Source organism: Triturus cristatus, chromosome 11 (genome assembly GCF_964204655.1).
Source record: "Triturus cristatus chromosome 11, aTriCri1.1, whole genome shotgun sequence".
NCBI classification, from domain to species: Eukaryota; Metazoa; Chordata; class Amphibia; order Caudata; family Salamandridae; genus Triturus; species Triturus cristatus.
The window spans coordinates 856,415,893-856,428,569 of NC_140594.1; the positions used below are offsets into that span (position 1 = coordinate 856,415,893).

The following is a 12,677-nucleotide window of genomic DNA, read 5'->3' on the forward strand; positions in this document are numbered from 1 at the left end:
ATCCGGCGGTCCGCTACGAGCAGAATCTCCTGTCTCCCCTCCGGCGTTTGAGGGCGGATACGGCTCGGTGGTGTACGTTGCCCTTGTCTCCACTTGGTCGCGCAGCACTGTTTAAAATGATGTCCCTTCCCAGATTTCTTTATGCACTCCAGAACTCCTTTGATATCATCCCGGCGGCCTACTTTAGGGAGGTGGAGAGTTTGCAGAGGAGACTGGTTTGGGACGGTCGTGCGCGTATCGCTTTGGCAAAGCTGACTCTTCCCTGGTATGACGGGGGCATCGCGCTCCCTGACATTAGAAGGTACTATTGGGCCTCCCAGCTGTCTGCCATTAACCATGCTATGTACGCTCCTGGCTCGAACCCGGCTTATGAGATGGATAAATTCCTGCTCCCCGGCGGTAACTATAACAGAGCGCTTTACTCCCGATCTGCCGGATGGACCCTCACGGGCCCTACTAGGATTGCGGTACGTGTGTGGAAGGCGGCGAATGTAGCTGTGGGCTGGAGTGAGCGGTTGACGTGTGCTACTCCTCTGTTCGCCTCAGAGCGCCTGGGAAGCCTCTGGACAACGAAAGGCTTTGAGCACTGGGATACGATCGGCATTAGCAGAGTGGGGGACCTCTGGGTTAAAGGCGCGGTTAAATCCTTCGCGGCGCTTCAGAGCGAGTACGAGCTTAGTGAAAGGGAGTTCTTCCGCTATGCCCAGGTTCGGCACGCCCTACTCTCGGTCTTTGGGGAGGGGACCACGGTCCCTGTTTCTTCACCTCTCGAGGACCGTATACTCGACGGACACGTCCCCGACAGTACTATCTCCCTGATTTATAAAAAACGAATAAATAATCGGGCTGACCTCTTGGTGCGTCTTCGGGAGGCATGGACGGGAGATGGGGTTGAGTTGGACGACGAGGACTGGCAGTCCGCGCTGTCATCCCCTAAGGAGGTTGCCATCCCGGCCCGTCTCCGTCTGGTCCAGCTTAAGATTCTCCATCGTGTCTATGTGACGGGTCCCCGTTTGGTCTCGATGGGGTTTTCTGACGACGGGCTCTGTAAGCGTGGCTGCGGGCTCAGTGCCACCTTTCTCCACATCCTCTGGGAGTGCCGCGAGGTGGCGGAATATTGGCGCCAGGTGCATGATGTTATGAAACGAGTCACTGGGGTCGCTCTGCTGCCGGAGGTGCGCCGATGTGTTCTGAATGTGTGGGAGCCCAATGACTATAATGCGGCCCAGGCTCGGTGGGCGGCCCTTGGGAACATGATAGCAAAGAGAGATATTGCGCAGCTTTGGGGTTCCCAACGGCCTCCCGCCGTGTCCGTATGGAAGGAGAACATGGACTGGTGCATGTTCAGGGAGAAGACGGTGTATGTGGCTCGTGGTAAACCCAGGGCGTGGGGTAGAATCTGGGGTCAGTGGAATGTGTATCGAGGGACTATCTGTTCTCCCCCCCTGGTGGATACGTCTGATGTTGCCTTGTCCCCCTGATCCTTGACGGTTCCTTGCTTAATTAGTTCACCTGAGTATAGATTTGGTTTGCCCGTGGCCCCCCCCTCCCTCTCAGACCCCCCTTTTTATCGACCACCTTCGGGTGGTCCTGTGTGGAGTTCCTCTGCTATGATTAGACGCCCTTCAATGTTTCTCGCCTTGTTTTTTGGTTTTTTTTTTTTTTTTTTTTACTTTTGTTGATATTTATGTTAAAAGGGTGTATCCTGACTTCCTGTAGGTGCAGCCTGATCTCCTGTCATTTAGCGGAGCCCCTGCGGGCCAGCCATTGTTTTGGCACTGCTTGATCATTTCTGCATACTAGCGGCCGGCCCAGGAGGTTGTCGGCCCGTGCTTGTACCCTTTTTCTCTGCACAATAAAATTTTAATTATAAAAAAAAAAAAAAAAAAAAAAAAAATTGCAACTGGGCAACTAGCAGTGCCCAATACCTCAAAGGTATACTGGTACATTCACTAGTATCCGAGACACTCACCATGGACACATCCTCATTGTCAAAATCCTGCTTTCTTTTATTACGTCGTCGAGAAGCTCCATCACTGTCTCCCCGGCTTCCCAAATACTACATAACCTCTGTTTTGAATATAATGACTCCAAAGAACCCTAAAAGTTTCACAATGCAACATGGTCAACCCTCTGTCTCTCAAAGCCCCAAGAAATGCAGTGGTAACTCACTTGGCAGATGAGATGACAACAGAATGCTGGTCTGAGCTCAAAATCTTGGTCAAATGAGCAGTTACAGAATCTTCATAGAAGAGAATTTGTTGGACCTACAAACAACAACACAAAGTGACTAGTTACAAAGCAGCATAGAAGGCTGACCCACAGCCCTGAAACAAAACTTGCGCAGTCAACAACCAAACCAGGCACTGCTGAATGAGTCAGAACTCTGCGCCAGGAGAAGCGAAATACTGCAATACAAGAGTTTCTGAAAATATACTTGTGCGTGCTAATTCAAATTACTTGATACCATAACACAACAATCCCTCAATGGAGAAACAACATCAGTTGTATTTCAGTTCTCTTTTATAATTGGTATTATTGATCTGGATCAAAATCCATATTACCTACAAGTCTATCCTTCTCCTTAAAACAAATACAACATTAAAAAATAATTAATATTTACAAAAGTATTGTTTGATATTTTAAACTTTAACCAGTAAACCACAGGGACAAATAACTGAAGTTCAAAAACAGCACCCTTTAAAAATATGTTATAGTCAAAGAAGAATACACCCTAACAATCTCTAAAGCAATTTGCTTCAGATAATATTTTACTTTTTCAGAGTAGGAGGTTTGACTGGTAGCTTGGTTTGGTGTAAACAACAAGCTACTTACCTTTGGTAATATTCTTTCTGGTAGAGACTCTATCTAGCTGCAGATCCCTTACCTCTTGGATATTCGCCAGGCATCAGACTGGATCCTGAACATTTTTCAGCAGTAATCTTTGTCTGCTGGTAGGTGGTGAAATGTGGCTCCGCACGGACAGCATTCCGCCCCAGAAATGACATACGGGGCCCACATAGGGACCACTGCAGTGCACTGACATCAGTTGGTTTCGAGGCTGTCCACGTCCCCAGACTCAGAGCCTCAACAACTAATTGGCTTTGACCAGTGTGCAGATTCCTAGACATGAGATCTTATCAACGGGTAGGGCCCAATTCACTGAATGAGTGGGATGAGAGGGTTGGTGAGGAATCTTCAGTGACAGAGTCCCTACCAGAAAGACCGTTACTGAAGGTAATTAACTTGTTCTTCTAATACAGACTTCTATCAGAAGATTCCTCGCCTTTCGAACAGATACCAGAGCAGTACCTATGAGGAAGTGGGTCTGTGAATTAGCTTAAACCAAAATGCCCTGTAGGACATAAAAAGTGTAATGCCCCTCTCGGAGAACCTGGCTGTCTAGACAGTAGTGTTTCATGAACATATGGATTGACGTCCATGTAGCCGCCTAGCAGATGTCCAAGACAGAAACTCCGTGTACCAATGCAGTGGTAACTGCTTTGACCCTGGTGGAATGAGCCTGCAGACATTCTGGAGGCTGCTTGTAGGCCAATGCGCAGCAGACTTTGATACTGAGTACAATTCAGTGGGAGATGGTCCTCTTGCACGGCCTTGATTCTTTTCACCTCAGTGAAACCCGAAAAGAAATTATCATCTACACGGTGTTCCTTGGTACCATCAGTGTAAATGCTCTGCACCGTTTTGGGGTATCGATGAAGTCTCTTTCCTCCTTAGAGGGATGAGACGGAGCATATAATTCCAGCAGGGTGATAGTGTTGTTGACATGGAATGACATCACAACTTAAGCAAGAAGGATGCTCACGTCCACAGAACCAGTTTGTCTTGGAATAAGGTGATATAAGGTGGACTGACACAGAGAACTTGCAGCTTGCTCACTCTTCACGCCGATATTATAGCAACAAGGAACACTATTGTGAGATAGTAGTGAGATAAGAAGCCACAAAGTACAGCTATGAAGTGAGTACACATCAATTATATGAGGACCAAGTTAAGATACCACTTTGGTATGACAAAATGAGAGGGAGGAAACAAGCGAAGAGTTTTCAAGAAACTCTTCACTTCCGGTGATTTAAACAATGAGACCTGGTCCAGCAACCGTAAAAAGAGCTAAAATGTATCCTTCAACTGTGTAAAGCCTTGCAGGGCGGGAGAAAAACAAACAGAACGTCAGATAACATGGCCTGGAGGGAGTTCATTTGGTGTGCGCCACAGCAAACCATAACTTTGTCCCAACGACAGTCGCATACATTTTTTGTCTAAGGATGCCTGGCTGCCAAGATGACATCAACCACCTCGAGGAAGGTCTAAAGTTTTAAGCTGTCGCCGCTCATTCTCCATGCATGAACATGGAGATTGCCAAGGCCGGGGTGCAGAACCCTGACCAGTTGCTGTGACAGCAGGACCTCCAGCGGGGACAGCTTGATTGGCAGATTGATGCTCATGCACTGGATTTCTGGATACCATATTCTCCGTGCCCAATCCGGGGCCTACAGGGTGACTTGGGCCCTGCCATTCTTGATCTTCATAACTCGGAGGAGAAGGGGGTATCAGCGGGAAGGCATACAGAAGTCCAGAGTTCCACCGTAGGCACAAAACAAGTCTGCAAGAGAGACACCCTGGGAACTGTGTGCAGTACTGCCGACATTGCATATTCTAGGTAATGGCGAATAGTTTGAATCATGGTTATCCCTTGTTGAGGAAGAGACCTTGTGCCACCTCTGGGTGTAACTCACATTGGTGATCTTCTAGGCGTGGACGGATAAGTTCATCAGCCCTGGCATTCAAATATCCCGGAAGATTCATTGATGGTCCAGCTATTTTCAGAGCTGCAGCACCTTCCAGGACAGGATCCACTACCCCAGCCGACCTCGTTTGTTATAGTACTACGTGCGGTGGTACTGTCTGTAAGCACCTGCACCAGCCTTCACTTAATAGATTGCAGGAAGGCTTTCAAAGCCAAGTGAAAGGTTGATGTGGAGCCAGGTCTCCACAGGAGACTAGAGGTCTCTGATCTCCACCTCTCCCAGGTAGCCATCACAGCCTAGAAGCAATGCATCTGTTACCAGTATTAGTTCTGGTTGGGGTAGAATGAGGGGTCTGCTGTCGACCCAATAGCATTCAAGCAACCATCACAGCAGGCCTATTGGGTCAAATCTCTGGGTTTGGCCAAGGAGCTCTACACAACAAGAGACGGGTTCAACCATATTGCAAGTTGACAGAAAGGAGATTTCTGGGATAGCCAAATAGTCCACTTCACAGGAAGCGGTCACCAGGAGGGAGGGAACCTGGTAGCCCATCGGCTACTAAACCCGACCTACCCTGAGGGAAATTTCAGGGCATAAAAAGGGCACACCAGGTAACCAGACCTTCAGATTTCGACACATAGGATTAGAAGACCGAAGAAGGACTGCCCTGATGCACCAAGGCTGCATTGACTTGGACTGTACCTGCTCAATCTGGTAGCTGAAGAAGGGACTGTGCATGCTGTGTCCTGTTCGTTGATCAGTCATTTCCAGAGCCCAGTGGAAGCAAGAGACACCAAGGGTCATATGGCTGACCTCCAGATTGCAGCACAGGGCCATAACAGCTGAAAAAGCCTGCTGGGGCAAGTTGGTAGTCTACATCTTCTGACCACCGATCCTCAATGCCGCGCAGCACCAGTGACTAGGAACTGACACTCAAAGTTGCCCCTGAAACTGCTGAACTCTGGAGAGTCGTCAGAGTGCAGCTTCGTCACGCAGAAGGCACGTTACCGTCCAAAGAAGGATTCCCATGTGACCGTGATACCGGGCAATTGGCAGCCCAGTCGCGACTGGATCTCTGACAGGACCAAGAGGACTTTGTGGGGCATCAACCCCTGCTGCCAGGATCACCTCACTAAGCCCAAGGAGTAGTCGCAGGAAACCCCCGTAAACTGCACAGCATTTCACAACATCCTTGAGCATCTTCAGCATTCTGCATACCTTGTATCAGGACTCCTTCCATAAAAGTCTATGGCAAAGAAAAAAAGTGTAAGGAACTCACTGAAGACTACTTCTTCCTCCTAGGTAACTGTTTCTGAGGACCTTGCTGGTCCCCCTGACTGGTCCCCTTCCAGGGCTGGATGCCTACAGTTACTGAAAGTGACTGCATTGATACTTACCCAAGTATTTCTTGAAAAAGATTCCAAGATTCAAATGTGTTGAATTTGCAAAGACTTGTTCACGGGTAAGTGAAAAAGTGTGTATTTACTATACCTCTTAATTTTTGTATGTACGAAACACTCCAGCGGATCTTTTTCTTTGTAGTGTTAAAAAATGCATTAAAAATACAGTCCATTTTTATAAATGGGTGTCACTTCTTGACTAAAGTGGTTGGTAAGTGTATTACACTGTGAGGTCACACAACCACAGCATATAATACCCCCCATTTCCTCACACTGGTGGCAACGGTGGGATCCAGAACTTGTGTTTAGCAGTACCATACAGTTGTTGTAGTTTAAGACCATTGAGAATCTTCCAAAGTGGACCTAGAAAATAAGTTTTTTGTGGCTCCCAAGCATCTGTTGAGTTATTGTAGTCACCAAATGCCTGTTTCCAAAGCAATGTTAGAAAGTTTCATGGGTTTGGGAAAAGTTAAAAAAAAATTGTGACAATGTTTTCTCAGTTTGAGAAAGCTTAAAAACCTTTTGAAAAAGTTAAAGGAGTCAACTCTTTAACAAGGAAGCATGGAGCTTGACATAAAAAACCTGTCCTCCCTCAAGACAGAAGAGCTGAGGGCACTTTGTAGTGACAGGGGGATCAAGATGGGTGTTAAGGCCAGGAGAATGAACTGATCAAGGACCTCAGAGCTTGGGAAGAGGCCCACAGAGTACCTCCATGCGGGAAAAAGGATTTTCCCCAAGGTTGTGGGGAAGAAGTTTAAGTGGAGGAAGAAAGAAGGACCAGGACTTGCCTAGGGCCCAAGGAAGATGGTGGCAGCAGAAAAGCAACTGAAGGTTCTGACATGTGTGCCCATGAAGTCAGACCGCTCAAAGGGATTGTCCCTAGTTATGTTCAGGAGGATGACTTATATCAGAGAGCTCTCTCAAGATGAGAAAGGTGGGTGCATAAAACTGGGGAACACTACTCTGGGAGTTAATGCTAGTAGTTGGTAGGGACAGACTACTCACACTCGAGGATGAGACAGCAGAGTCCTACCCACATATGAAGGAAGCACTGATTGAGCTCTTTGGACTCGCATGAGGAGTAAAGCCAGAAGTGTGGGACAACACAAAAAGGTGCAACACAGACATGAGTTGACTTTGTTGGCAATTCAGTTAGAGAACTAGATGGATAGATTAAGGGCAATAAAGTAGATACTTTCGAAGGCCTCTATAACATTATTGTTAAGGAGTACATGTTAACAAATTGTCACTCAGAGAAGCAACATCTGGTAGACTCTAAACTGAGTAGCCACAGGGAGCTGGGCAAGACAGCTGATGAGTGAGTTTGTACCAGGGGCTCCAACAAGCCCCCGATGGGTGATCCAAAAAAAGGAGGACAAAAAGGGGGGCAAAGATAAAAAGAATGATAGTCACAAAGAGTCCTCAAAAGATGGGGTGTATTTTGACTGCAATTAGCCAGGACATAAGAGGGGAGACTTAGGTGCAATAAAAAGGCACCCATTGTTGGCCAGTCCAAGGGAATGGCTGGTGTAGGGATGAGGTGGGAAGTTGCGCCTAGAGATCCCAAAGGATATAAAGAGGTCACTTTAATCTCCCTATGTGGAGAGAACATTGAGCCTTTGGTCCACTGCCTCCTAGTGTGGAAAAGTATAGTCAGTGTCCAAAAAGGAATAGGGTGGAGGTGAAGGCTCTGAAGTATACAGGTGCCAGTGTGACCATGGGGATGTCCAAACTGGTTAACCCAGAACAGATCCTCCCAGATGAGGTCCACAAGATTGTCAATGCTGACAATGTCACAAAGTGCCATTCAATGGATGTGGTGGACTTGGGGAGGGGCACCTGGCTCAAAGAAGGCAGCTGTGTCCCTGCCATCCCAGTAGAGTGTCTGCTGGGCAATAACCTGGAAACACCTGCTTGGGCAGAAGTAGAAACAAGCATTGGCGCAGCCAATAGGTCTCGCTTTTAGGACCTTATAAGTATTTAGCTATGCAGCACAATATCCTTGGTGCAACAACATCAACTGTTGCATGGCTAAACACTTATAAGGTCCCAAAGGCGAGACCTATTGGCTATGCCAATGCTTGATTGTTTGTTTCTAACCTTGTTCGAGGGAGGTGTTAAAAAACGTAGTTTTATAATCTACAAGTATACAGTTCTAAATGCTTTTTTCTAGATCCTCCACAGTGATTGTCCTACACTGCCAGTGCTGTATTCTACAAAAGCACCTCTGGCATCTCTACTAGTTCAGAGTGCACCCTACGATGAGGAACAGCACTTAGTGTGAGCGAGGTTTTAGCGTCATTTTTAGCTCAGTTGCAGAGTAGGATGAGTTAATTCTGTGAAAAATGTTAATTTGATGAGAATCTTGCTCAAAGGTACAACTGTGATATTTTGTGTGGGAATTTCATCTCCAGGGGAAATGTACACAGGTCCCTATGTGAAGTTCCTCTCACTCGCCCACTTTTTTGTAAGTAATGCTTCAATCAAATGCATCTGAATGTTTTTCAAAGGTTGCAGGTGAGTTCAGAGATACTGGAGCATTGATCAAGTGGTCATGAGTGTTGCTAATAATATAATGCTAATTATACCAGCTTGCCTGGGCTGCACATAAAATATGAGGATCCTGCTTCAGATGCCTTCCTGGTGGTCTAATAAATTATGCATTACTAGAGTAGGACAGTACATTGTACCCACTGCTTGATGTTCTATCCACTTAGGTACATATTTCACAGTGCTGGTGCAGAGGGTTCATGGGTGCCGCAGGAGCCTGACGTGCCACGCAACCTCGCACTCATGTGTGCAAGTGGTCATCAGAAACCCACCCACGACTGCAAAGAAGGCTTGCCTGACCCACGCAGGAAAACAATGCACCCTTGGCAGTGCCCAAGATAGTTAATGGATGGAGGCTAAGTAACAAACTATAACAAGAAGGAGTTTCGGGTTTGTAATACAAGATCCATATTTTTTTGTTTTACTTTATCATTTTCAGGTAAGCCACAAAACCATGCAAATAAACACACGACGTGGGTGACAGAGTAACAAGAGTAGTGCATTAATGTATCGGAAAGGGCCATTAGGAGCAGTAAGAACATCACAACATAAGTGAGTCAAAGAAATAAAGGGGAGGGGGGGATGGAGTGGTGGTGACCTTGACACATTTTAGAATGGTTACAACAGTACATGTACGGATATGACACATACAATCGGTGGCAAATACATAGACATAGTAGCCTCACAGGTCACTCCCTCCGGGTCTCCGGGCTCCAGAGACAGTAGGTAAGCTCGAAGTGGCTGCCAAATGTATTTAGGCCGAGCAGAGGGGGGCCATCACTGCACAGATTTCGCAGGTGGTTCCTCAACAGATCGGGCTGCCCAAACAAGCAGAAACGAGCGGGCAACATCTACTGTCCCAATGTAATGCAATGTCTCGCTTTGTCAGCAGCAAAGCAATAGACGTGAACTTAACAAGATTCACATTTAACCCAATTATGAATCGTGTGCAATAATTTATTGTAATTCGGCGAAGCAATGACAACTTTCCTAAGTGAAACCCTGCTCCAAGGAGTAAAACTGAAACTCAAAGGCAAGAATTTAAGTTTCTGACATCAACCCCTGCTCAAATAGAGAGGCTCAGAAGAAGTTTCTGACATCAACCCCTGCTCACATAGAAAGGCTCGGAAGAAGTTACTTTTGGAGAGAGCAGAAAAATGGAATCTGCTAAATCAGAGGCAATGCGCCTGACCCCTCCCCCGAAGACATGCAATGCTGTGTATGGAAGGAGCTAAAAGCTTGCTAATATCAATCAATCAATCAATCAGAGTACTTGTAAAGCGCGCTACTTACCCATGAGGGTCTCAAGGCGCTGAGGGGAGGGGGGGGGGTGCCGCTACTGCTCGAAGAGCCAGGTCTTGAGGAGTCTTCTGAGGGCGAGTAGGTCTTGGGTCTGCCGTAGGTGGGTAGGGAGGGTGTTCCAGGTCTTGGCGGCGAGGTAGGGGAAGGATCTGCCGCCGGAGGTCGTTCGCTGGATGCGGGGGACAGCAGCGAGGGCGAGGCTGGCGGAGCGGAGCTGGTGGGTGGGGGTGTAGAAGCTGAGTCTGCTGTTCAGGTAGGCTGGTCCGGGCTTGTGGAGTGCTTTGTGTGCGTGGGTGAGGAGCTTGAAGGTGATCCTCTTGTCGATGGGGTGCCAGTGTAGGTCTCTCAGGTGGGGGGTGATGTGGCTGTGGCGGGGGATGTTGACGATCATTCGGGCAGAGGCGTTTTGGATGCGTTGTAGTCGTCGTAGGTGTTTGGCTGGGATTCCTGCGTAGAGTGCGTTGCCGTAGTCCAGGCTGCTGCTGACGAGGGCCTGTGTCACCGTTCTTCTTGTTTCGGTCGGGATCCACTTGTAGATCCTGCGGAGCATGCGGAGGGTGTTGTAGCAGGAGGAGGAGACGGCGTTGACCTGTTTAGACATGGAGAGGGAGGAGTCGTGGATGAATCCCAGGTTGTGTGCATGGTCGGTGGGTGTCGGTGCTATTCCCAGTGTGGTCGGCCACCAGGAGTCGTCCCAGGCTGAGGGGGTGGGTCCAAGGATGAGGACCTCCGTCTTGTCCGAGTTCAGCTTCAGACGGCTGCTCCTCATCCAGTCGGCGACGGCCTTCATTCCCTCGTGGAGGTTGGTTTTGGCAGTGTGTGGGTCCTCGGAGAGGGAGAGGATGAGCTGGGTGTCGTCGGCATAGGAGATGATGTTGAGGTTGTGGTGGCGGGCCACTTGTGCGAGGGGGGCCATGTAGACGTTGAACAGCGTCGGGCTGAGGGATGAGCCCTGGGGGACGCCGCAGATGATGTCGGTGGCTTCGGATCGGAAGGGTGGGAGGCGGACGCTCTGGGTTCTGCCGGAGAGGAAGGACGTGATCCAGTCAAGGGCCTTTTCTTGGATTCCGGCTTCTTGGAGGCGTGTCTTTAAAGTGCGATGGCAGACCGTGTCAAAGGCGGCTGACAGGTCCAGGAGGATGAGGGCTGATGTTTCGCCGTTGTCTAGTTGGCGCCTGATGTCGTCTGTGGCAGCGATGAGGGCTGTCTCGGTGCTGTGGTTTTGTCTGAATCCGGACTGGGACGGGTCCAAGATGTTGTTGTCTTTGAGGTGGAGGCCCAGTTGCAAGTTGACGATTTTCTCGACGACCTTCGCTGGGAACGGGAGCAGGGAGATGGGCCGGAAGTTCTTGAGGTCCTTGGGGTCCGCCTTGGGCTTCTCGAGGAGGGCGTTGATTTCGGCGTGCTTCCAGTCTTCCGGGAATGTCGCTGTAGCGAAGGAGATGTTGATGATCTTCCGTAGTTGGGGTGCGATGGCTGCGTCTGCTTTGTTGAATACGTGGTGTGGGCACGGGTCTGATGGAGATCCTGAGTGGATGGAGTTCATGACCTTGCGTGTCTCGTCGTCGTTGACGTTGGACCAGGAGGTCAGGCGGTTGGTGCTGGTGGTGTTCGCAGGGGAGGTGGAGTCTGGCGTAGTCAGGGCGGTCGTGGTGTTGAAGCTGTTGTGGATGTTAGCGATCTTGCGGTGGAAGAAGATGGCTAGTGAGTTGCACAGTTTTTGTGAGGGCCGGATGTCGTTGGCGCTGGCGCTGGGGTTGGGGTTGGAGAGTTCTTTTACGATGCTGAAGAGCTCTTTGCTGTCGTGTGCGTTCTTATCCAGGCGGTCTTCGAAGGAGGATTTCTTGGATGATCTGATGAGGTGGTGATGTCTGCGGGTGGCGTCCTTGTGGGCTGCGTGGTTGTCCGGTGTGCGTTCATGGGGCCATATCTTCTCCAGTTTCCGGCATGCGCGTTTGGAGGTCTGGAGTTCGTCGGTGAACCAGGTGGCTCTCTTGCTGGCGTGGCTGTTGGAGGGTTTCTTGAGCGGGGCGAGGGTGTTGGCGCAGTCGACAATCCACTGTCTGAGGTTGCGGGCTGCGGCGTCTGGGCTGGTGGGGCCGGTGGGTGGGTTCTGGGCGAGGTTGGTGATCAGCTGGTCTTCAGTGACTTTGCTCCAGCCGCGGCGAGGCAGCTGTTGGGTGCGGTGGAGCGTGGTTGGTTCTTGAAGGTGAAATGGATGCAGCGGTGGTCGGTCTAGTGGAGTTCGGTGGTGTGGTCGAAGGCGACGTGGGTGCATGTGGAGAAGACGGGGTCCAGCGTGTGGCCGGCGGCGTGGGTGGGTGCGGTGACGAGTTGTCTAAGGCCGAGGTTGGCGATGTTGTCGATCAGGGTGGCGGAGTTGGCGTCGTTGTTGTTCTCGAGGTGGAAGTTCAGGTCCCCGAAGAGGATGTAGTCCATGGATGCGAGTGAGTGGGTGCTGGCGAGGTCGGCGATGGAGTCGCTGAACTGAGCCCGGGGTCCTGGGGGTCTGTAGATGAGTGTTCCTCTGAGGGTGGTGTTGGGGTCGATGTGGATCCGGAAGTACAGGTGTTCGGCGGTGTTGAGGGTGTCGTCTGCGTGGGTGGCGACCTTGAGGGTGGATTTGTGGATGATGGCTGTTCCTCCTCCGATTCCG

General features: G+C 49.6%; 1 protein-coding gene and 1 long non-coding RNA gene across 5 annotated transcripts in view; one reads left to right on the top strand and one right to left on the bottom strand.

Annotated features, from left to right (window-relative positions):
* Nucleotides 1-12,677, bottom strand: part of DGKD (diacylglycerol kinase delta) — a 755,036-nt gene that overhangs the window by 452,172 nt on the left and 290,187 nt on the right. For all 4 annotated transcript variants that reach the window (XM_085634674.1, XM_085634677.1, XM_085634676.1 and 1 more), the window contains one exon: nucleotides 2,173-2,267. In XM_085634674.1, coding sequence (XP_085490800.1) covers nucleotides 2,173-2,267 — 95 coding nt within the window. The remainder of the gene's footprint in view (nucleotides 1-2,172; nucleotides 2,268-12,677) is intronic.
* The window catches only part of LOC146785541 (uncharacterized), a 308,594-nt gene that overhangs the window by 179,451 nt on the left and 116,466 nt on the right, over nucleotides 1-12,677 (top strand). The gene's annotated exons all lie outside the window — the stretch shown is intronic.